Source organism: Oncorhynchus keta, chromosome 15, assembly GCF_023373465.1.
Source record: "Oncorhynchus keta strain PuntledgeMale-10-30-2019 chromosome 15, Oket_V2, whole genome shotgun sequence".
In the NCBI taxonomy this organism is placed as follows: domain Eukaryota; kingdom Metazoa; phylum Chordata; class Actinopteri; order Salmoniformes; family Salmonidae; genus Oncorhynchus; species Oncorhynchus keta.
In genome coordinates this window covers 30541574-30567689 of record NC_068435.1, presented here as the reverse complement: position 1 = coordinate 30567689, position 26116 = coordinate 30541574, and the positions used below count along the sequence as shown (strand labels likewise).

At 43.7% G+C, this 26116-nt stretch overlaps 2 protein-coding genes across 5 annotated transcripts in view; both read left to right on the top strand.

The window, feature by feature from the left end:
* The window catches only part of LOC118394762 (solute carrier family 22 member 23-like), a 457726-nt gene extending 439979 nt beyond the window's left edge, over positions 1-17747 (top strand). For all 4 annotated transcript variants that reach the window (XM_052463844.1, XM_035788289.2, XM_052463846.1 and 1 more), the window contains exons 6-10: positions 7954-8056; positions 8998-9236; positions 9908-9940; positions 11834-11957; positions 13112-17747. In XM_052463844.1, coding sequence (XP_052319804.1) covers positions 7954-8056; positions 8998-9236; positions 9908-9940; positions 11834-11957; positions 13112-14660 — 2048 coding nt within the window. In that variant the 3' untranslated portion in view covers positions 14661-17747. The remainder of the gene's footprint in view (positions 1-7953; positions 8057-8997; positions 9237-9907; positions 9941-11833; positions 11958-13111) is intronic.
* A 933-nt stretch (positions 17748-18680) lies between these two features.
* Positions 18681-24840, top strand: LOC118394761 (tubulin beta-2A chain-like). The gene is made up of 4 exons (XM_035788288.2): positions 18681-18881; positions 19333-19441; positions 20987-21097; positions 23387-24840. Exons 1-4 carry the CDS (start codon positions 18825-18827, stop codon positions 24478-24480), a joined length of 1371 nt encoding a protein of 456 aa, XP_035644181.1. The 5' UTR covers positions 18681-18824; the 3' UTR covers positions 24481-24840.
* The last annotated feature ends 1276 nt before the right edge of the window (positions 24841-26116 follow it).

Genomic DNA, 26116 nt, shown 5'->3' with positions numbered 1-26116 from the left:
AGTCCTCTCCCCTGGGGCAGAGGGAAATTGGCAGGGTAGTAAACCTACACCATGGCCTTCTGGATGGGACCCTCCGGACCCTTAATTAACTTTATTAGGGCCTTTCGAGGGTGGAGAGGCATTGCTCACAGACAACAGATGGGGCCAGGTCAATCACTTTGGATAGTGACTAGACCATAGGCAGTCCCATACTGTAGGCAATGCAATATTCCTGCAGTGGACTAGAGAGAACTATGGTATTGACAGGTTATGGTATAGATGCCCCTTTGAATGTAACTGTTTTTCTGGGTGATTTGTGTGTGTGCGCTCATTAATAGTCAAAAGTTTGGGCATACCTACCCATTCAAGGTTTTCTTTATTTTTACTATTTTCTACATTGTAGAATAATAGTGAAAACATAGCTGCATACCACTGCTGGCTTGCTTCTGAAGCTAAGCAGGGTTGGTCCTGGTCAGTTCCTGGATGGGAGTGTGATAATGTGCTGCCTCAGCCTCTCTTTAATCTCACTTTTAATGGATGATGCGACGGAAGCAATCAAGTCTTTATTGATTTCGACATCCCAGAAAAGACAGTTGAAAGTTCCACATTTTCAACAAGTAAAGCATCGTACCGTGCAATTACCGCTGCAAGCTCCTTGTAGTTGCCGTTGTTAGCAGAACTTTCCGGCTCGCCGTGTCCTGTAAAAGCCCATTCTTACATGCCAAAAATGCAGTGGTGTCGATAAGCATTTAAGAATATCCATGTTTCTTCTTCCTTTCTCATGGCGTTGCGCAGCTTGAATACGCAGACCTTGGTCCACATGATCAGGCGGTTTGATGAAAGGCTCCTTCTTAACCAGCTATGGTTGATTTAACCTGCAGGTGGTTGAAGAATGCCTTGCGTGGCTAAACGAGGAGTTTTGTAGCTAAAGTCTATGTTCATTAAAAGTAGTTCAAACCTACACCCCGGTTTGTCATTATACAAGGAACAAATATAACATGGTGTCAGATTGGTAGTCGCTATGACGAGACAAAGATAAGGAATTACTCTGCAAATTTCTGCGACGAAAAATGGAACATTCTACCACAAGTCAAGTGACGTGAGTAGTCGAAGATGCTAGCTTGCAAGAGCGAGGGCAGCGAGCCGCAGCAGCGAGAGTGACAGCAGTGAGAGCGAGGCTGCATTGGAATCTGTTGATGAGCAAGTTGATGAGCAACATGCTGAAATAAGAGAAATTGACACTGTTCCTGTTCTCCGTCATGGATTGCCTTAGTCCTCCTACTCCTATGCAGTTAACAGCCAATTTAGCTGAGAATTGGAAACGTTTCAAGCAGAGATTCAATATCTACCTAGCAGCCAGTGGAGCAGGGGGAGATGATGACAAATTGTAAGCTTCCATTTTTCTGCATGTTATTGGAGAGGATGCATTGGACATTTTACAATGGCTTTCAGCAAGACGAGGCAAACTTTACATAGAGTGTGCGAATGGCTAAATTTGAGGAGTACTTTGTACCAAGCCAGAACGTCACGTTTGAGAGGGAAGTTTTTCTCTGATCAGAAACAGGGAGTCAGTTTTGACCAGTATTTGGCTGAGCTGAACACACTGAGCAAAACGTGTGAATTTGAACATCTGAAAGACTCAATAGTGAAAGACAGGATAGTCTGTGGCATACTTGATAATGGACTCTAGGAGAGATTGCTGCGTGAGCAAGATTTAACTTTGGATAAGGCAGTGAATATGTGTTGAGCAGCTGAAACCACCAGAGCACAAGCTAAAGAGCTGTGAAGGGATTAGACGTCAGTGTATGCAATAAAAAGAGAGGAGCACCACACACAACGCCTTACAAAACAGAAACGAGCTAAATAGAGCAATCAAAACAACTTGTGATTCATCCACAAGCCAAGAAATTGCAGTGCAAATGGCAAATCATGTAACAACTGGGAAAAATAGTTTCTCAAAATGCTGAAAAGTTGAGGCTACAAAGGGAAAAAGGTTCATACAGTCAAGGAGATTGAAGAATTCTTTGTTGGTTCTGTGGAAGTATGCCATGCAGTAAAATGCTGAGTGGATTGTGCCGTTGACTGTGAATGAAACTATAATACCATTCAATCTTGATACTGGAGTACAGGTAAACCCGTTGTCGCTGGATGAACACAAAGTGAAGGGCAAAGTACACCGATGAAAATTAAGGTTACTGGGGAGAACGTACCAGTCAAAGGAAGCTGCAGAGTAACTTTACAGCACGAAGGAAAACCGCTCAAAGCACAGTTTCTGATCATGGGAAAGAGTGTACAGCCTATTCTAGGAATCAATGCATGTGAAAAGCTCGATTTGTTAGTGTATGTAGTGACATCACAAACTGAAAATGACCAAGAATCACTACTGGCTGAGGATGTGTTTTGAAGGTCTTTGATGTTTACCAGGAGAAAACAAAGGTACTGATGATAAAATTACTCGAGTTGTGCATACATGCAGAGAAGTTCCATTTGCACTGAGGAAAAAGCTCAAGGAGGAACTCTGATGCATAGAAAAGATGGACATCATCACAAAAATGGATGAACCTACAGACTGGGTAAGCTCACTGGTTATTGTGGTGAAAAAGAACGGCGATCTCAGGATATGTCTAGACCCGAGAGATCTCAACAAAGCAATCAAGGGAGAGCATTTCAAGTAGCCATCCAGAGAAGAGATAATGTTGCAGTTTGCTGGAGCAAAGTGGTTCAGTAAGTTTGATGCCTCATCAGGATTCTGGCAAATGACGCTAGCTGATGCAAGCTCAAGGCTATGCACATTCAACACACCTGAGGGCAGAAACAGATTTCTTCATCTACCATGTGGGAAACCTCTGCCGCTGAGAGAATCCCATAAGACGATCCACATGATCTTTGAGCACATTCCAGGAGTTGACCACCATCATCATCGGCGGGCCCACAAAAGAACACGACACGAGAGTGAGACAAGTGCTGGACCTGACACGGAAAGCCAACCTAAAACTAAACATAGACAAATGTGAGTTTGGTGTGAAAACACTTACTTGCCTTCGTGGGAGACGTACTTTCACAGGATGGAGTCAAACCAGACCGAAGGAAAACATTAGCCATCAACAACATGGAGTGCCCAAAGAACAAGGACGACGTGAGACGCTTCATTGGCATGATCACCTACCTTGCAAAATTCATACCTCAACTGTCAGCACAGTCCTCTCCACTCAGATGTCTTCAGGAACAGAAAAACGAATGGGAAGGGACCCATGAACAGGAAAACTGCTTCAAAAACCTAAAGAAGACCATCACAGAAGAGCCATTGCTCAGGTTCTATGATCCAGAGAAAAGCACAAGGATTTCTGCAGATGTGTCACAGTTTGGCCTGGGAGCAGTTCTTCTGCAACAGCATGACGACACATGGCAACCCGTCGCTTATGCGTCCAGAGCCTTGACAAGCGCAGAGACAAGGTATGCACAAATAGAGAAATAACTACTGGCGAGCACATACGTGTGCGAAAGGTTTCACCAATGTCTACGGACAGGTCTTCGAAGTAGAAACCGACCACAAACCATTGGTGTCAATCATGTCTAAGCCACTGAATGATTGTCCAATGAGAATCCAGAGAATGTTGATCAGACTGCAAAAGTATGATGTGAAGATGATCCATACCCCGGGTATGTTCGCAGCTGACACTCTTTCTCGAGCAGTTGACGAGAGCTTTGACACTGAGATTCAAGCCTACGTCGACATGATCGTAGCATCACTTCCTGTGTCTTCCGAGAGAATGGAGCAGATTAAAAGCGAGACCGCAGCTGACCAAACAATGACAGAGTTGAAAGAAACAACACTGATAGGTTGGCCCGTACAGAAAAACTGTCCAAGGAGAATACAGGATTACTGGATGTCCAGAGCAGAGCTCACCGTTGTGGTTGACATAGTGTTCAAAGGCAACAAGATTGTCATTCCCATGGCACTACGCAAAGAAATGCTACAGAAAATACACGAGGGCCACTTGGGTGAGGAAAAATGCAAACGACGAGCACGAGAAGCAATGTACTGGCCAAGAGTGAACCAGGAAATCAGCCAGACCACTGCTTCATGTAAACTGTGTTTGACCTATAGGCCAAAGCAGCAAGCAGAGCCGCTAATGCCTCATCCAGTATCCAACAGACTCTACTACAAAGTTGGCCTATTTGACTGCAATGGCAAAAGTCACATTGTTGTTACCGAGTGCTACTTCAGGGTAGTTTGAGTAGTAACACTGACAACTACCTCCAGCAAAGCTGTAATCACCTACCTGGAATCAGTCTTTTCAAGACATGGCGTTGTCTGAACTGTACTCCGACAATGGCCCGCAGTTCTCAAGTTTCGAATTCCAATCGTTCGCTAACGACTAGGGATTCCGACACAACACCTCAACTACCCAAGTTCCAATGGCTTTGCAGAGTTCAGTCAAAATTGTCAAAGGTCTGATGAAAAAAGGCACACGATGGAAAGGGGGATTTCCTAAACTCTGATCTACCGCAGCGCACTTTCACCTGCACAAATGTTGATGGGACGTCGCATCAGAACCAACCTACCCATCCATGAGGACTTGCTAACACCCGGAGGTGCTCACAAAGTCAAACTTGTGAAGGAAAAACAGAAAGACAAACAAAAACAGCGACACAACGAAAGTGCAAGACACTTACCTGAACTGAAACCTGGAGATCATGTACGACTCCGAGACATCACTACAGGAACCTGGATGTAGCAAGGGTGTGCGCAGAGAAGTTGCACCGCGATCCAAATGGAGCATGGATCACAACTGAGACGAAACAGAGTGGATCTAAGGCTTCAGCCATTCACTCAAGGGACTGAGGATCACCAGGAGGATACTGTTGAAGCGTCAAATGCCTTTAGAAATGGACAATTCAGTCAGAACAGCCTGACTGACAATGAACTCTGTCCAACTGTTTCAGGGAGCACTTCAACAGAACGACCAAAAAGGACTGTCAGAGTCCCTGAAAGGCTTATTGAGAATTGCTTTTAAAAAATGTAAAAAGGGGCACCTTGACTGAATGTTTTGTTTAGGTGAAAAGAAATAGAGCCACAATAGAGTATTGTTGGACAGACAATATTTAGTTGGGGGAAAAAATACATCAGAATATGTTCATTGCTTTTTAAGTGATGAGAGCAATGTAAAATAATAGAAAATATTGGGGGAAAGAAATGTGTGTTCTTGAAAATTGCGTGTTATGCAGGTTGAGTAAACAAATGTGACGTGTAGTTACAGAGAAAAGTAGTTTTCTTTTTAAAGGAAGGAAAATGTGTTATGTGTTTAACATTTAGACCACGTCACCCAGCAAGCTATGCGGGTGGTGGGGGTGGTGGTATATGTTCATTAAAAGAAGTTAAACCTATTTATACAAGGAACAAACATAATATCCCCAGCTCCCTAAGCTTCTCAACACATAGAACCCCCCCCCATAATGCTCTGCAGCACAAGCCCAATTAAACGGACTAGATTAATTCTCTGATCCTAATCCTATGATTGGATGGACAACATATCACTTCATACTGCAAAAGCTTTGATTGGTTGGAGTTCGTCCTACGGAACTGGTCATAATTACCATGTAGGTCTATGCCAGGGGGTGATGTAGCCAGATGAGAATGTAAGCTAGCTGTCCTCTGGCTACACCATGGTGCTACCCCAGTGATTGCTGTTGAAGTTACCATAGACCGTCATTGATAAAACGGTGTGTTTTAATCAATTATTTGGTGACATTAGTATAGTTTTATCTAAAAAGGCTAACTTTGTTTCATTATTTTTATTGATATTACATATCAATGAGGATGGTCCTCTCCTTCCTCCTCTGAGGAGCCTGCACTGATTATGTATTTGTTTACTTATTTATATGTACTATATATTTATTTATTTATTTATTTATTTACAGGACCAGTCAAAAGTTTGGACACCTACTCTTATTTTTACGATTGTCTACATGGTAGAATAATAGTGAAGACATATGAAAACTATGAAATAACACATGGAATCATGTAATAATGAAAATATATTTGATTCTTCAAAGTAGCCGGCCTTTGCCTTGGTGAAAGCTTTGCACACACTTGGCATTCTCTCAACCAGTTTCATCTGAAATGCTTTTCCAACAGACTTGAAGGAGTTCCCACATATGCTGAGCACTTGTTGGCTGCTTTTCCTTGACTCTGCAGTCCAACTTATCCCAAACCATCTCAATTGGTTTGAGGTCGGGTGATTGTGGAGGCCAGGTGATCTGATGCAGCACTCATCACTCTCCTTCTTGGTCAAATAGCCCTTACACAGCCTGGGGGTGTGTCAGATCATTGTCCTGTTGAAAAACAAATGATAGTCCCACTAAGCCCAAACCAGATGGAATGGTGTATCGCTGCAGAATGTTGTGGTAGCCACCATCTCACCACCTCCTACATGCTTCACGGTGGGAACCACATGCGGAGACCATCCGTTCACCTACTGTGAGTCTCACAAATACATGGTGGTGGTTAGAACCAAAAATCTCAAATTTGGACTCATCAGACCAAAGGACAGATTTCCAACAGTCTAATGTCCATTGCTTGTGTTTCTTGGCCCAAGCATGTCTCTTCTTATTATTGGTGTCCTTTAGTAGTTGTTTCTTTGCAGCAATTTGACCATTAAGGCCCGATTCACGCAGTCTCCTCTGAACAGTTGATGTTGAGATGTGTCTTTTACTTGAACTCTGAAGCATTTATTTGGGCTGCAATTTCTGAGGCTGGTAACTTTAATGAACGTATCCTCTGCAGCAGAGGTAGCTCTGGGTCTTCCATTCCTGTGGTGGTCCTCATGAGAGCCCGTTTCATCATAGCGCTTGAGGGTTTTTGCAACTGCACTCGAAGAAACGTTCAAAGTTCTTAAACATTTTTACAGGTTGACTGACCTCCATGTCTTAAGGTATTGATACTGTTGTTTCTCTTCACTTTTATTTGAGCTGTTCTTGCCATAATATGGACTTGGTCTTTTACCAAATAGGGCTTTCTTCTGTATACCAACCGTACCTTGTCACAACACAACCGATTGGCTCAAATGCATTTGGAAGGAAAGAAATTCCACAAATTAACTTTTAACAAGGAACTTCTGTTAATTGAAATGCATTCCAGGTGACTACCTCATGAAGCTGGTTAAGAGAAAGTCAAGAGTGTGCAAAGCTGTCACCAAGGTAAAGGGTGGCTACTTTGGAAGAATCTTAAATATAAAATATATTTTGATTGAACACTTTTGTTGGTTACTACATGATTCCATATGTTATTTATTTCTATGATGTAGAAAATAGTTAAAGAAAAACCTTGAATGAGTAGGTGTGTCCAAACTTTTGACCGGTACGGTATGTTTTATATTCTATTATACAGGGCGCATTTCGAAAGGAGACCTAGGTGTCATATCTTCCCTGTCCAAATAAAGATTAGATAACACACCCATTATGTAGCCTACTGAATGTAACATAACTAACCCCTGAAAAGGGCCTGCCGTTTGTGGGCCAATTTTATGCAAGGGATTATGGCTATGCCGCTAGGCCAGAAGATGACTTCAGAGCTCCATGATTGTATAGAGAGCAACTTTGAGTAAAAACGTGTAATGTTGCCCCTCACAAAGCGGAGGTTTGTTTTCATAGCAACACCTCGTACTTCCAAACATCCATGCTATGATCTGCGCTGTCCTGGGGCATTGTCTTCTGAAAACATTCCTCTTTCAATTGTTCATTCATTCATTCACTTGTTCCTCCCCACTCACTCTTTCCCCCTGTCATTCCTGTTTTCTAACAGAGATAAGTGATGAAATGTCTTGGTATGAATCACAGTTTGCAGCTGAAGGTGTCCTTTGTCTCTTAGTCCTTAGTCTCGTATCCTCAGATGAAGCCCTTTCGTTGGCTGTGTACAGCCTGTAGATGAGTGCATTGTGGTCATATTTACCTGATTTCTCTACGTTGTTTCAGAGTTGCAGAAAGCTCTTCAGAAGAAGCCCAAAAAGACATGTATTGTGAAGATGGTGGGGACAAGGAACCTGTGGAAAAACATTGTGGTCCTCTGCGTGAACTCGTAAGAATCTTTGTTTGTGTGTGTTTGTGTTCCCGTGTGAGTTTATGTAGTATTGTGTGCGTGTGTCCATGATGCAGCTGCCAGTCAGACGACTCTGGGTGTTTAAGCGATACTTCTGGATTTTGGCAATGAGGCCCTTTGTCTACTTCCCCAGAGTCAGATGAACTTGTGGATAACATGTTTGTCTCTGCATTCAGTTTGAAGGAAGTTTCTCACATCCATTTGCTCAATTGCTATAGCGCAATGACTGGAAGTCTATGGGAACAGCTAGCATAACAGCTAGCATGCTGGCTGTTCCTGTAGACTTCCAGTCATTGTGGTAACACTCGTTAGCATTGGCTCCTGAAACTACCTATAAACCAGTGTGCCGTGATTATGGGCCAATTGACCTGTCAGCTCGATGCAGTGGCCGTCTGCTTTTAGCAGGCCTGTCTGTCTGTCCATCCCTCTGTCTTCCTGTCTCTGTGCTGTTTGCAGTCCTGCCTCTGTCCATTTGTCTGTCCGCCGGTTTTTCTGTCCTTTGGCTTTCAGAACGAGCTTCACCTCTCCTCACTCACGTAACCCTGTCATTTGTAGACAGCAGACTTAGACACACCCCAGGCTATTTCAGTGCACAGTGTCCCTGGCTGTAGTCTGACCATACATTTTTCATGAGCTGTGTTCTTATAAGAGAACTGGAGACGAGCAAGAGGGTTTGTGTGTTTTTAGTTTTGTTTCATAGAAATACACTTTCCTCTCTTTTTCTTCTGAACTCTCTGTCTGAACTCATATGGTCTTTCTTTGTCCTCTATCCCAATATCCCTCTTTCTCTCTGTCCTCTGTACACTCATCTCCTTACTTCTTTCTCCCTCTCTTGCACTACCACACACCCATTATCCCTGTTTTCGTTATTTCTCTTTCTTGATACCCTTTTCTCTCGCTCTCTCTCTCGCTATATCCAGACTGACGGGCTATGGGATCCACCACTGCTTTGCCCGCAGTATGATGGACCACCACGAGACCCACGAGTCCACCATGTTCCACAACTTCTACGCTGACTACTACACCATGGCGGGCATTGCAGTGGCATCATGCATTGCACTGTGCCCGGCAGTGTCCCTGATGGGGAGGAGGGGTGGCCTGCTCATGTTCATGATAATCACTGCACTGGCATCACTGCTGCAGCTAGGCCTGCTCAACTGTGAGTAGCCTACAGTATAATACGCAATGGTATAGTGCACACACACACAGCTGCCTCATCCTATACGCCAACGATGCACTGCGTGTAGGGCCCCGTGGCCACTAGGGGGCCCCTGACCAAAAATACATATTTTTTTTCTGTTGAGTTGAAAAGTAGAACCCACATTTTGAAACTTTGGTAGTGCATCAGTAGTTTTCCTCTTATGTCAGGCAATCAATTAGCCAGTGTCAGCTAACATTGCTAGGTAAGGTAGTCTAGCCAGCTGGTAGGCCGAATCATCACCAAATTACCGACGGCCGAGCACGCAGGTCATGTGCTCAGGGGGCCCTGACCTCCTGGGGGTGGAGGTGAAATAGTCTTTATAGTTAGCTACTGTATAGTTGTTTTGATGATGTTTGAATGTAGGTCTGTGGGAGGTGGCCTCTTTGCTGTGTAACAAGGACGGATGTTGTCCGAAATCTGACAGTACCTAGTCCGTTTTTTTAAAGAGTCACAAATGTTAAGGGAACATATATTTAACCGAGACCTACAAAATACACCTTGAGATCGTTCAAACAGAAAACATATATTGTCTTGTTATTGCTATGGTGTAACCTGTGTGTGTGTGTGTGATCATTTGACTACATATTAACCTGTTTCTGTTTTCCTCTCTCTCCCTGTGGCTCCTATAGTACTGGGGAAATACAGTGTACATCTGAATATAGGTACAGTACAACCATCGATTTCTCTCCTTCATTCTTGTGGGAACTCGTATTACCCTGGTTGCAGTTGCTCTACCCTAGACTCTTAACTAATCAATAGCCCATCATTCTGGATCTTAACTGTTTACTCCATTTTATAATCCGCTTACTGGAAATATTGCAACTGCTCGATTTAAAAACAACAAGGTCCTAGGCAGATGAGAGAATTCCACAATAAATGGATAACCAATCTACTGTCTTAAATGTGTGTTCAAGCTGTTAGAAACACATTAAGGTCGCTGGCTGGCTGCAGATGTCTTAACGTGATTTCTTTGATGTGATTAGACAATGACTGGAGGAACTCTGACATTTGTGTAAGATTGGAGGACACTAAGAAAATGTCAGTGTTCCAACATAGTAGCAGAAAGACGAGGGTGCTTTGCAGTGTGTTTTGTTGTGCAATAGAGGGGGTTTAAAGCAAAGGTTGGTATTTCACCATCACTGCGACCTAAATACTGTGACTTGTCGTATCTCTCCCCTTCTCCCAATCACTCCCACTCTCCCACCCACTCCCTAAGAACAACAAACTCAAACTCATTGCAGAGTTCAGTCAGATCCCGTTAGCGCAAACCATGGCGTGTCGTTTCTGTTTGCCGACTGAGTGACAGTTCAAACACAGGCACCATGGGGCTCAGAACGCCCGTAGGCATCGAGGAATGAATACATCTCTCAAGGACAAGCTATCTGCATTCTATTTACTGCATAAACACACGTTCAGATCCAGCCTGCTTGTCCTTCACAGTGAAACATTACAGCTAACACATGGAACCAGCAGTAGGCTAGTCATGCAACTCAGTAGTACTACAGTCCATTATAACAAATAAACCTGACGTTGAATGTGTAATAACCACACTACTGCATGGTATTATAGTACGTTATATGGTTTTATCGCCATCGTTCATAACTTTTTTTTTTAAATCTTGCCTGTTCTTCATGTAACTTCTTGCAACTATTAGAAGTCTTCCTGTCTGTTTCACTTCCCGATCCTTGCTTTGTTCTGATGATCCTCTCTGTTTGGCTCTGTCTCATTGACCCTAGCTAACCTAAGTAGCCTCTAGCCCTCTTCTTCCCCTGTGTGTTTATCTAGCTCCTCTCTTTCCGATCTCTCCATCCCTAGTCCTCCACCTGGCAGCAGAACTAGCTTTGCCTGTTGTCTGACAGCCAGAGGATTAGAGAGGAGCAGCAAACTGATCTGAGTTCTGACTCAGATTATCCGCTTAGGGCAACTTAAACATGTCTCATTCAGCAACAAACTCATCCGAGACCAGTTTCAGATGCTCTTCTGGCAACTTCAAACATGTCTCGTTCAGCAACAAACTGATACTGAGACCACTTTCAGATGATCGTCTGTCAATTTTGAACAGGTCTCGTTCAGCAGCACCGTGTGAGTTAGTTCTAGGATTGTTTTGCTGCTGTTTAGCTGAGGATCAGACAGATCAACGTCAGGGTAATCCTTCATGGCTAGTTTAGTTAAATGGATAACATGGTCAGGGTGATGGACAACATACAGGATGCTCAACAACACAGACTCATGGGAATTATGTAACAGTCTGAGTACATTTTAATAGGATCATCTTACTACTTTAATAACAACCTGCTCTTTGAGAATGTATTAGATACTGTTCATCAGTGCACTGAGCCTTCTAATATGAGAATTCATTCAGGGTTAGATATAGTATTTTTCTTTTTGAGTTAATCTCCCCTTTTCTACAGTACATTAGAATTTATCTCTGTATGCTGGCTGGGTAATTGTTATGTTTGCTTTCTTGCTATGCAGAGTACTCGGATACACAAATCTCAACTTAATACGGAGTCGTGTTTAATGGCTGACTCGTATGTTGCCGTCTGTCTGTACAGAGCGCTCGGATACGCTGAATAAGAACTTCTCCATCGCCTTCTCCATCATCGGTATGTTCTCCTCCCACGCTGTCAGCAACTTGAGCATCTTCTTCTGCGCTGAGATCACGCCCACTGTCATCAGGTAAGCCCACCCACGCGCTGGGAACGGACCACTGGAGCGTACCACAGAGAGGGGCCGAGGGAGAAGGGAGGGATAGGTTTCAGAGGGGGCTGTCAGTCAGGATATGTGCAGGCCAGGGAGGAGGAGAAAGCTTCATGGAAATCAAAAACGGGGTTCCATTTTCTTCCCCTTTTTATTCAGATGGGTCGGGTCAAGTGTCTGGTTAATTTTATAACATTTTACAGAACATTCACTCTGTCAAGCTATGAAAAACATACCGTATACACATCTGGAATTGGAGAAAGATAAAGAGGTGTGGAGTTTGAAGGTTGCTGTCGTCATGTAGTGTGAAGGGAAAATACCCTGTTTTATGATGCGCACTATCATAATGGAATGTAGTCACAGTCTTTGATCTCAATAGAGGTTCATGATTCAGTGTCTCTGACCTGCCAGGATATCACCAGAATATTACTACCCTGCTATAAGCACTTAAAATGAGTGTGTGATCATGGATCTCTTGTTATATGCACAACCATAATAAAGGTGTTGTTCAATATCCATATTTTTTAAATATGATTATTCATTTATTTAACCTTTTATTTTGACAGGGAGTCATGCCGAGACCGAGGTCTCTTTCACAGATCAGCCTGGTTTTGAATTAGCCTTTCCCTCACTTGACAAACTGACACAGCTTTGGATCATCATCATGATGATGTTAGTGTTATGTAAGGTATGGTGCACTGTGCTGCCTGAAGAGTGACTGTGGATCGCCACCTGGTGGCCAGTCACAGAGCAGACAGGAGAGAAATGAGGGTATTGCCTTGGCAGGATGCTGTTACATGGTATTGTAGCAGTCTCTGCTGCTGTGGGTGTAAAATGGCAAGGACATGTCAATAACACAGACCACGTGTGTCTGCATAAGGAAATGAGAATAGTAGGGGCCGGAGTGTGCTATTGAATGTGAAATATAAAATAAAGCATTGAAATGGAATGGACTTGGAATGTAACAAAGTAGATCATTGCACTGGAAATGGCAGAGGTTTCAGGGCACACCTTTTCTACAGGATGGACATGGTTTAAAGACGGTGGGGCTTGGAGGTTGGTTTGGGATCGGGTGTAGTCATGTTCTTCAGAGATAGTGACTTCCTAACTGATGGTCTTGTCTCTCTCCGTAGGGGTGGGGGTCTGGGCCTGGTGCTCGCCAGCGCTGGCTTCGGCATGCTGACCGCCCCCATCATGGAACTCCACAACCAGAAGGGCTACTTCCTTCACCACATCATCTTCGCCTGTTGCACCCTCATCTGCATCATCTGCATTCTCCTCCTCCCGGAGACGCGCTACCAGCCCCTGCCCGAGACCCTGGCCGACGGGGAGTGTTACACCCGCCAGCCCCTGCTGCCCCCCAGGAGGCCTGGCGAACAGCGCCTCCTCCTGGCCCAGGTGGAGAGCAACAGGGACTACACCCGGGTCCATGACACGCCGCTGCACGAGGCGGCCGCCACCGCCGTCTCCACAATGGACTTCACGGCGTCCTCCGCTGTTGACCGTGCAGCACCATCGGTTATTGATATTACGCCGCCCTCCGCTAGGACGTTAATGTCACACCAGCATGAGTCTGATGGCAAATCCGCTGAAGACTCCACTGATATACCCCTCATTAATTCTGTTGCCCCTTCATCCACTTTCAATGTTGATGATGAGACGGCTCCCTCCCCTACTAAAGACATTACCACTGACCCCCTCACAGAAGATACCCATACATCCATCTTGGTCAACACCATTTCCCCTGTCACTGAAACTCTTCCCATCTCTTTATTGGAATCAACCATTCCGCCAGTACTTGATTCAACCCCTACCTCCGCATTGTACCCTTCCACTCCTAGTTCCGTAGTGGATCCTTCCACTCCACCTGTTATAGAATCCACCCCCACTTCATTGGATGCTCCAGAAGTAATTGAAACTCCCCCTACCTCCACATTGGACTCTCCCCCTGTCATAGAAACCACCTCTACATTGGACTCTACCACTCCCCCTGTCAAAGTAACCACCCCTACATTAGACTCTGCCACTCCTCCTGTACTTGACCTTCTACCCCCCTCTCCAACACCCTCCCCTGGTCCTGTCATCAGTGACATTTTTCTCCCTCCCACCATTGCGGACTGTACGACTCCTATTGATTCTGCTGACCACATAACCACAGACCCGATCATATACTCTCTAGATGACAAACTCCCCGCTCCTCCTCCCCCTACATCAGACTGTACCATTCCCCTTCTCATAGACTCTGTCCATACTCCGGAGTTGGACTCTTCATCCCCATGTGTTAATAATGTTATTGTTTCTCCCACGTATCCTGTCGTAGCTCATTCCCCTGTTCATCCCCCCATCTGCCCACTACCACCACCACCCAATGACTCAGGTCATATCCCCACAACAGTGGACTCTTCCATTCCCCCTGTCATGGACACTGTTCACAGCCCCACTGTGAACTCTACCTCTCACCCCATCACAGAAATTGTTCAACCCCTTTCATTGGACTCTACCATTCCGCTTGTCATAGACTCTCAGCACCCCAACGTAACAGACTCTGAGACCACAGAGGCGGCCACCGCTTCCACAATAATGGACTGTACCATCTCCTCCCCCATAGACTCGGGAATCCTCCCTATAATGGACTGTACTATCTCAGAAAACTGTGTCATCAACGGGGTGGTGTCGTCATGATCCAAGGCTCTACCTCTGGAACAAGGTGTGCCACTCCCTCGTGGAGGAAGAAGTCCTGGACATCCAGGTCACATGTATGGAGTCACTAACTGGCTGATCAGGCCTCAGACATTTTGGCTGCTCTGTAGGGAGAATGCCAGTGACCGACAGGAGAAGGAACAGCTTGATATGGGGACGAGTGTATCTCTGACACCTTTTACTGGGAACAGCCAGAAAACAGGACAGGGGGGATTGTGCTGCGGTGACAGTAATGAGTGGTTACTCTGCCACAGTGCGGAACTGTAAATAACTGACATCATCAGCGTTTTACATAGTTTATGACTGAGATACTGCCAGCCAAAACTCCCTTTGACTTCCTCTGACACTTTATCCCAATGCTTAGTTGGAGATGCTATACATACCACTAAAAACCATTTGACTGTACATTTGCCTCAATTGCAGACTTAGATGTACACCCAATGTGTTTGATGTACATTTGCCTTATGTAGAAAAAAAAGACTTTAAGAATACAATGCAGAATTTTGAATGTCAACAGTGCCAGATATCTAAACTGAATTTAGAGTCACCCAATTGTTTTTGTTGTCAGAAACTGAATGGAATCTGTGTAGGGGAAAGAGCAATTTGCCAAATATGAAAAAACCAAAAGAAGGGCAATAAAAGTTTTGCCCCAAGTATTGGAGATGTTCTAATGTATGATGCAATGAGTTAAAAAATGACAAGCGAAACATCTGAAGACTTCAGTCCTTTGAGAAGGTACTAGAGAAAGAGAATGTTGCGAACTGAAGAGACATGTTCATACGTTTATTAGGACTATGGACTGTTTATGTCGAGAGAAGGAGAGCTGTACCGGTGACGTGGTAGAAGTGAGAGGTCTGTTGGTCCTTTAGGACTATGTTGTGCTTGTTGACGTTGTGGTCCTGTAAGTGAAACATTTGAGAATTTACAGACTATATCAAATGTTTCATGGGACATTTGTTTCCACTCCTAAAAAAACGTTAATGAATTGTACTGTAGGCAATTGGATCTTGTTAATGTGATACTCTAGGTCAAATTGCGTAGTTTGTTGTTGTGCTACTGATGTCGCGCTTGATCACAAAAAAATAAATTATTGCCATTATTTCACGGGGGTGTCCTTAGTGTATAAAGATAGGCGGCACTGTTAACATTATTTGTGTGAATGTAAGTGGCACTTTAATCTTCGCTACGGGGACTGAGCATGTAAACAAAAATGTGAACTTTTCCATGAAACAAAGAGGTGATGTTCAAATGTTACCTAAAAAAATCACAAGAGCTATCTCTGAAATGGACACATGAATGACAAGGATTTTGTCTTCATTACAAATACATCTGTCATTGCCACCATCTTGTGTGTGTTTTCTACATGTAATTAGCATATTTGGTGACGTAAAAATATTTGAAGTATATTTCCCAAATAATATACCAGAAATATTTCAACTTCACCAAAGTATGCAACATTAATATTTGTGATATTGACTCAAATTCTGTTGCGTTTTGAAATGTAGGCTTATCCCTCTTTTTTTTCTCTTTTTTTACTTCAAAACTTTACCATTTACTTGAATTACTTTCATTGTAATCAATACAGACATGATAGCGAAATGTCATCATTATTGGAAAAGCTACAACAATTGTCTCTGATTATTTTAATTAAAACAAAAATATATGAAGAGCTTTCTTTTTCTTTGAAAAACCCAAATGTCTAGTGTCAACGTCATGTTTTGCCAACGTCTGTGAATGACTGACTATTGACAATAGTACATTTACCGGGCAAACAAAATGGTGGCTGTCAGTTCACTGGTTAGGCAATTGCATCAGATTGTGTTGTTAGGCCACTGTTTTACAAATACAACATCACTTGTTGTGATGTAGAGCTTCTTTCTTTTCAAAAACTTTGACATATTGTTATTTTCAAATGCCATGGAGTCCTGTCTTTTACAGTGTGTTTAATATCTATTTAAAATGGAAAATACAATGGCTTTAGAGGTGACCAAAATATCATGCAATAGCAGCCACTGATCACTCAACTGTACACTAATCATAAAGTGGTCATCACAACACACACTGTCATGTAGTTCTGTGGATATAAAAATGACTATGTAAATACTAAAAGTGTAATGACCTACTTTCCGTATATTCTCTGGTTATTTCCTGGTAAATAAGCACACTGTTAAAGAAGATATACTTGTTGCTGTGGTCTTCATTCCTAATACTACATACACCTTGTTTGGAAAATTCAAGCACGGTAGCGAAAGGATATGTGAACCAAGTAAAACTTCATTACACCCCTGTATGAGCCTCTTAGCTTCTTTTAACATCTAATAGACTTCACGGCTCAAACCATAATGTCTCCTGTACTCCCGTCGAGTCAGATTAGTACATTTGGTTAGCTGTGACGTGAGGACGGTGTTACTAACGCACGAAAGAAGTCTATTGACACTGGAACAACAGAGGTCAATCGTACAAATGTTAAGTATATTGTCTGCAGCTGTAGCAATACTTCTCACCCCACATTTATTGAACTACAACCGCTCTTGTCTTAAAATGTCACAATACAACACATTACAACCTTACATTACAGTCTCCGATGTCATATGTGACAGCATCGTCCTCACCAGCGACGTATGCTTGGTCAGAAGTATGACATTCTATTTCTATGGGTAGAGTGGGGTGATGGCTTGGAAAGTGGCTACACTAAAACGGTACAAGTAGATGGACATTATAATACATTGAGTATACAGTGGTAAAGAAAATGCAGACTGATATGTAAACTAACTTTGATTTGCTGTGCATTGATAGGTTGTGCTGTGATACAGTGGTCTGGAAATGGTTCTCAACTGATCAAATGGCTCCCCTCATCCTAAATTGTCCCCACTGCAGCCAAACTATGTTGCGGAAATGAGAAATAATCCTGATATAACAGTTTCTGTTTTTACATGGTTTGAATGAATTAATGAATGTAAAAACATGGATTTTACCAGTTTAATTTTCCCTTTGTTTTAACTTGAATAATGCATTTGTATATAAGCCATACGTGTCGTAATAAACTTCACTATTTATTGATCAATGATGCATTATGGGTCTTGGTTGAGTTAATTGGTCTGCAGACAATTTTCAAGCCACCTCTTGAATCTTGAGGTGTTTTTGTGCAAGGTTCTTGTTTTTTTTGTTGTTTTTCACTTGATGTCCTCTCTAACCCAAGATAATGACAAGGGCATAAAGGGTGTCAATTCTGTATGTAATGGATCAGTTGTCAATATTCACAATCTTAATGAATTGTGGATTCATGTTGGTGTACTGCTGTGCTGGAAAGTCATCCCCTAAATATGATTCAGTAATTTAGTTATCTTGATTAGCACTTCACTACACCCACAACATCTGATACACATTTTTTATGTCAGCAATCAAATTTGATTTGATCTTTTAAGGCCATATACTAGCTAACCAAAATAACTCACTCATGCTGCCAATAGATTTTTCAGCTTGGAATACTCTGATTTTAACCACTTCCTGTTGTATGATGTCATACAATAAAGCAATACATGGCGAACGTGTTCCCAGGTGAAGGCTTTTCCTGTCTCTGATAAACAAGTGATTAATAAGAACAAATAAGTAACCTGTCTTTGATGGGAACATTGTGGACGGTATAGTTGCAAAGCTCCAAACTGACCTCTATTGGACAAAATATAGGCTACACCTGAAGCAGATTCAGGACTGCGAGGTACATGGCCGATGCCTTGGTTATATTGAAAGGGGGCGTATTTATCGACAATTAGGCTGTATTTCCTTAACTTGTAAACTAACAGCTAGGCCTATGCGCCACGTATTAGATTAAAAGTGCTTGGCAACAACCCGCATTTTGGCCCGGGACAGGGTGATGTCATGGAGAGTGATGCAGCAGGATCCTCATCCCGTCCACTGCATCAAACCGGTGCCCGCTGATAGGCTGGTGCACACATTTGGGATGAAGCACAGGTGTGACGTCACCCAATCAGCATCAACATGATGAGTCTCCCTTGGTTTACCGATCGCCATAAGAATGTAACAACTGCTGAGAGGCGAGAAACACAGTGGTCGCAACCAGGTTGAGGGCACTGTTGTTAGTTGAGACAAAAGGCTGCTATCTGCGTGCACCCAAAAGGCATCATCATGAGGGAGATTGTTCATATCCAGGCCGGGCAATGTGGAAACCAGATTGGTGCGAAGGTAGGTGTTATGTGTATATTTGTCAAGACGCAGAGGTTATTATAGAGCAATCCTTTTTTTTGTTAGATGTTTACAATTTTGTCCCAACATGAATCGCACTACATTTTTCAAGAGAACAAAATCAGCCATCCAGTATTTTGGGGTCATGTTTTTGGACGAATGTCTCGTGGAAATTAGTGTTTCATTTATTCACAACTATAAGATGACATTAGGTTGATTATGGGTGTGTTGCTTTTGGACTTGGGCTAGGAGCCAAAGGGTCTGCAGTGGTGTCGCGCACCTGCGGGGCTGGCGCGTCATGCTGTCGCCAAAAGGAGCTGCGCCATAGCGATAGACTACGCACAACGGCCGTCCAGTACTTTTCCATGTCTTGATCAGGTTATAGCCAGATCTCTTAGGTCAAACTATGAAGCATCACGTTTGCATGACCTATTCTCTGTCCCATTTTTAGTTCTGGGAGGTGATAAGTGACGAACATGGCATCGACCCCACCGGCAGTTACCAAGGTGACAGTGACCTGCAGCTGGAGAGGATTAACGTGTACTACAATGAAGCATCAGGTAAATACATCTCAATTTACTATCTAGATTGGTCTTTAAGTAATCTCTGCATGCATCTAAACAACAGGTCTAGGAAAATAATCAACCATAAACTGAGTGTAGAAAACATTAAAGCACCAGCTCTTTCCATGACTGACAAGGTGAAAGCTGTGATCCCTTATTTAAGTCACTTGTTAAATCCACGTCAATCGGTGTAGATGAACAGGAGGAGACAAGTTAAAGAATGATTTTTAAGTCTTGAGACAGTTGAGACATTGATTGTGTGTGTGTGTGTGTGTGTGCCTTTCAAAGGGTGAATGAGCAAGACAACATATTTAAGTGCCTTTGAATATTGAAGTGCTTTTTGATATGGTAGTAGGTGCCAGGCGCACTCATTTGAGTGTGTCAAAAACGGCAGCGCTGCTGGGTTTTCACGCTCAACAGTTTCCTATGTGTGTATCAAGAATGGTCCACCACCCAAAGGACATCCAGACAACTTGACACAACTATGGGAAGCATTAGAGTCAACATGGGCCAGCAATCCCTGTGGAATGTTTTTGACACCTTGTAAAGTCCATGCCCTAACAAATTGTGTACGTTCTTAATTAAGGCAAAGGGGGTGCACCTCAATATTAGGAAGGTGTTCCTAATGTTTTGTACACTGTGTGCTTTGGCCTTGCCCTAAATAAACTCAGAATGAAAACTATATTCCCTGGTGATGAAAATTGCTGACCTTTTTTGACTTGCAAACTCATGCACTGTAGGCCAAATTTTAAATTGAGAACGTGACATTGTGACCATAATATCTGTCTGGGTGCAGTGGGCCCTGTGGCAGGGCAGGGGAAATGAGGACAGCAGCAGGGACCTGTCAATCTCTCCCCTCCCGGTCTCTCTCTTTCTCTCCCTGTATCACCTCTTTCTCTGCAGCATCATCTCTCTCTCCCTCTCTTTCTCTCTCTGGCTCTCTCTCCGTCTCTTAAGAGCCCGTCGCGGAGGGGTGGCTTGTATATATCTGCAGTGAGTGCAGTCTCTGTAAAACCAACCCAACCCTAACGCTTGCCTTCTGTCTGCGTTGGTCTGATTTTTTAATTTTTATTGCCCAGGCATTTGAAGGTCATGGCCATGCAGAATCCCAACCTTTGTCTCTGTCGCTCTCTCATACGGAACAGTCAGTCTCCTATGGCAAACCAGCCAGACTGCAGATTCTGGGGCCTATAGTAGCCTACATGTCCTGTAGTTAGCACCGATCCTATTTCCTGTGCGTGCAATGCTAAGCACTATTGACCTCTTGTTAACATGAATCTGATTGAATATCTACTCATAGAGAAATGCGCATAGCAGCATGATAAGATGATATGACGATAAGAGAGAAAATGTGTCATGTCTACTGGGAGATGCCATCTTGGTCTGAATGAGCTTAGCTCAGCCTCCTTGGACTGGAGCTAGCTGTTTTTCTGTGCTGCAGTCTGCAAGGGAGGCTGAGTGAGTGAGTGAGAGAAAGCGAGAGGGAGAGCCCATCCTCCTTCCCTCCCTAAACCTGATGTCCCTGCCTCTCCTCCCCCACAGGTAACAAGTTTGTCCCCCGGGCCATCCTGGTGGATCTGGAGCCAGGCACCATGGACTCAGTCCGCTCAGGGCCCTTCGGCCAGCTCTTCAGACCAGACAACTTTGTCTTTGGTGAGTAGTGGTTATCCAACCGGGTTCCAGATTGTTTTATGCTATCTTGCCCAGCCTGGTCCCAGATCTGTCTGTGCTGTCTTGCCCAATGGGTCATCATCATGTCCTGTCAGCACTTCCATCCTCAACCCATAGCATGTCTGTGTCAGCATCCATTGTCATCTCCTCTGAAGCCAAGCTTAGTTTAACTTTGACATAGATAGACGGTGTGTTCAGTGTGCAACTTTTCTGCAACAGCTCAGCAATGTACCAGGAAGGGAATGCAATGGTCGGTCGAGCGGTTGTGTCAGGCACAGACAGCTAGCATGGCGCAGCAGAAAACAGGGCATAGACTGCTACTGTTGCAGTGCCCATCAAGATGGGGATATAGCGTTAAATCAAATCCACCCACGACACCTTGCCAATTCTACTGCATAAAGGATAGTAAGGCAACATTCCACATCCTATTGTATATGCCGACTTCTACACTATAATATTTTAGATCATGGTAATGGTACTCTTGATCATGCTCAATTAAGCTGTTATTGTCCACTCTTAACAAACTGGAATTGTCTCTCAATGGAAACTGACAAATAATATGCCCGGTGCATTTGCTTGTTAACTGGTTAACTGACTTTTCATGCTAACTGATGTGTATTGCTACAGTTGAAGTCGGAAGATTACATACACTTAGGTTGGAGTCATTAAAACGTGTTTTTCAACCATTCCACAAATTGTTAACAAACTATAGTTTTGGCAAGTCGGTTAGGACATCTACTTTGTGCATGACATAAGTAATTTTTGTTTACAGACAGATTATTTCACTTATAATTCACTGTATCATAATTCCAGTGGGTCAGAAGTTTACATACATCAAGGATGTCATAGCTTTAGAAGCTTCTGATAGGCTAATTGACATCATTTGATTCAGTTGGAGGTGTACCTGTGGATGTATTTCAAGACCTACATTCAAACTCAGTGCCTCTTTGCTTGACATCATGGGAAAATCCAAAGAAATCAGCCAAGACCTCAGAAAAAAAATTGTAGACCTCCACAAGTCTGGTTCATCCTTGGGAGCAATTTCCAAATGCCCGAAGGTACCACGTTCATCTGTACAAACAATAGTACGCAAGTATAAACACCATGGGACCACGCAGCCGTCATACTGCTCAGGAAGGAGACGCGTTCTGTCTCCTAGAGATGAACGTACTTTGGTGCGAGAAGTGCAAATCAATCCCAGAACAACAGCAAAGGACCTTGTGAAGATGCTGGAGGAAACGGGTACAAAAGTATCTTTATCAACAGTAAAATGAGTCCTATATCGACATAACCTGAAAGGCCGCTCAGCAAGTAGGAAGCTACTGCTACAAAACCGCCATAAAAAAGCCAGACTACGGTTTGCAACTGCACATGGGAAAAAGATTGTACTGTTTGGAGAAATGTCCTCTGGTCTGATGAAACCAAAATAGAACTGTTTGGCCATAATGACCATTGTTATGTTTAGAGGAAAGGGGGAGGCTTGCAAGCCGAAGAAAACCATCCCAACCGTGAAGCACGGGGGTGGCAGCATCATGTTGTGTGTGTGTGCTTTGCTGCAGGAGGGACTGGTGCGCTTCACAAAATAGATAGTTTTCCTTTCTCATGATGCCATGTGGATATGTCGAAGCAACATCTCAAGACATCAGTCAGGAAGTTAAAGCTTGTTTGCAAATGGTTCTTCCAAGTGGACAATATACCCCAAGCATACTTCCAAAGTTGTGGCAAAATGGACAACAAAGGACAACAAAGTCAAGGTATTGGAGTGGCCATCACAAAGCCCTGACCTCAATCCTATAGAAAATTTGTGGGCAGAACTGAAAAAGTGTGTGAGCAAGGAGGCCTACAAACCTGCCTCAGTTACACCAGTTCTGTCAGGAGGAATGGGCTAAAATTTACCCAACTTATTGTGGGAAGCTTGTGGAAGGCTACCTGAAACATTTGACCAAAGTTAAGCAATTTAAAGGCAATGCTACAGAATACTAATTGAGTGTATGTAAACTTTTGACCAACTTGGAATGTGATGAAAGAAATAAAAGCTGAAATAAATCATTCTCTCTACTATTATTCTGACATTTCACATTCTAAAAATAAACTAACTGACCTAAGACGGGGAATTTTTTTAAAGGATTAAATGTTAGGAATTGTGGAAAAACTGAGTTTTTAAAAAATGTATTTGGCTAAGGTAAGTAAACTTCTGACTTCAACTGTAGATGTGTATTAGCACACAATGGTGCGATGTCTCTTAACACAGGTTCACCATGGGTCTTTCAGGTCAGAGTGGAGCTGGTAACAACTGGGCTAAAGGCCACTACACAGAGGGAGCCGAGCTGGTCGACTCTGTCCTGGACGTAGTCAGGAAAGAGTCTGAGAACTGTGACTGCCTCCAGGGCTTCCAGCTTACCCACTCACTGGGAGGGGGCACCGGCTCTGGCATGGGCACCCTGCTCATCAGCAAGATCCGCGAGGAGTACCCCGACCGCATCATGAACACCTTCAGCGTCATGCCCTCACCCAAGGTGTCAGACACTGTGGTGGAGCCCTACAATGCCACCCTGTCAGTCCACCAGCTAGTGGAGAACACAGATGAGACCTTCAGCATCGACAACGAGGCTCTCTACGACATCTGCTTCCGTACCCTCAAACTCACCACGCCCACCTACGGAGATCTCAACCACCTGGTGTCGGCCACCATGAGCGGGGTCACCACCTGCTTGCGCTTCCCTGGTCAGCTTAACGCTGACCTCCGCAAGCTGGCTGTTAACATGGTGCCCTTCCCCCGCCTGCATTTCTTCATGCCCGGCTTCGCCCCTCTAACCAGCAGGGGGAGCCAGCAGTACCGTGCCCTCTCCGTGCCCGAGCTCACACAGCAGATGTTTGACGCAAAGAACATGATGGCCGCCTGCGACCCTCGCCACGGCCGCTACCTCACCGTGGCCGCCATCTTCCGCGGGCGCATGTCCATGAAGGAGGTGGACGAGCAGATGCTGAGTGTGCAGAACAAGAACAGCAGCTACTTCGTAGAATGGATCCCCAACAACGTGAAGACGGCCGTCTGCGACATCCCGCCCCGCGGCCTCAAGATGTCTGCCACCTTCATCGGCAACAGCACGGCCATCCAGGAGCTGTTCAGGAGGATCTCTGAGCAGTTCACCGCCATGTTTCGCCGTAAGGCCTTCCTTCACTGGTACACCGGAGAGGGTATGGACGAGATGGAGTTTACAGAAGCTGAGAGCAACATGAACGACCTGGTGTCTGAGTACCAGCAGTACCAGGACGCCACCGCTGACGAGATTGGCGAGTACGAAGAAGACGAGCTGGAGGATGAGGAGCAGGATGTCCAGCAGCACCATGATGTCCGCCACTGAGGGATGCCAGGTAGAAGAAGCACAGCAGTCTGTATGTTATATCCACCAGTCATTTTAAATTATCAATAGTTATGGAAGGATAGAGGCGCAGATGAGTTATCGTCGCGTCAAGATATATTATAGCTGTTTAGCCTAAACTACTACTAGTGCATTTTCATTGTTTCGATTGTCTTGAAGACCATAAGTGATATTAGAAACATAACAATTATGTGAGTATTTTAAATGACGTCATTGGTTTTCCAATTCATGCTGTATCAATGTCAATAAAACAACAATACAGTATTGTCAAAAACTGAGTTTTGTAACATTTACCTCAGAATACATTATTTGTCGTGAAATAAAATGGTGCTGTCCTATGAATATCTGTAGGCTTTTTTTCATGGGAGTGCTAATCGTATTCAGCAGGTGAGATACAACTCCAGACTTGAAGTAGGTGTAACCAAAATTGAGTAACTCAGTTCTCCATGCTGTAATGATGATACTGGATGAAAGAGATGTTTTCTGGTTTTAAAATGCAAGGTCAATGTTATTACCATGCCCCAAGAAGCGTACTACTTGTATTGTCTTGTGAGTGTCCTGGGTCATCATGACTGTGTGTCTGTCTGGGACACGAAACACTTCCTCAAAGACTCAGAGAGAGAAAAGGAATATCTGTTTATTCCTCTTTATCATGTTTTGATCTGAGAGCTAGTAAATCCGATTAAGGGCTGGCCAGACTTGGCAGCTGTTAGAGTATAGAGTTAAATGTGTGGAGAAGTAGAGCACTCTCCATATACAAACGTATATGACCAACAACTTACAGACTCGCACAAACAATGACGAGATCATTAGGACGCTCTTTCAATGCCTCAATATTTTGGCTAATAATTAAGAAAATCAAAGTACCAAGGTCTGAACATATAAGCCTAATCAGATCTTCACATTGGTTCAGCACAATATCACACCTTTATTCAACCTGTTTAATTTGCTTGATATCAATTACAAGGTCCTTGGTAGAATATGAATTGCAAGGCTAGAAAGACTCACTGCCAAGAGTTTCGACTTACGTTAGAGGTACAGTAAATAACGGTTACATTTTTCATTGCGCTGAGGTCCATAAATACTTGAAGACTGAAGTATTCTGCAACTGAAGTTCTATTTTGACAGAAAACGTCTAAAAAGTCTGACCAGGAGGAATGCTGCCAGTGTTCAAGTTGCCAACTTGTTAAAATGAGGTCTTGTGTTTTCACATTCAGACAACTGGGCGGAAGATGCTCTTGTCAAATACATCATACATTGAATGAATGTGTGGCTACCAAGGAGGACCTATCAGAAACGTATTCATTACAAACCAATAGGATCACCCAGAACGACAGGTTAGGCCAGGGTGAAGTTATGGTTAGAATTAGAATTGAGCCGGGGTGTGGACTTGAAGTTAAGGTTAGAGTCACGGCAATGATGCCAATGATGACACCTAGTGGAGTGTTACTGCAATTGAATATCTGCTCTGGACTCAGGCTTTGAAGCCAAACAAGTAATAAGACTCCAAGGAAGAGAATATTCCCTGAGATAAACCGACTTGTTCTTGTATATTTTTCACAACATTTCCATGGAGATATTTCGTTACGTTCTCAGTGCCTTTTGAGATGCAGTGATT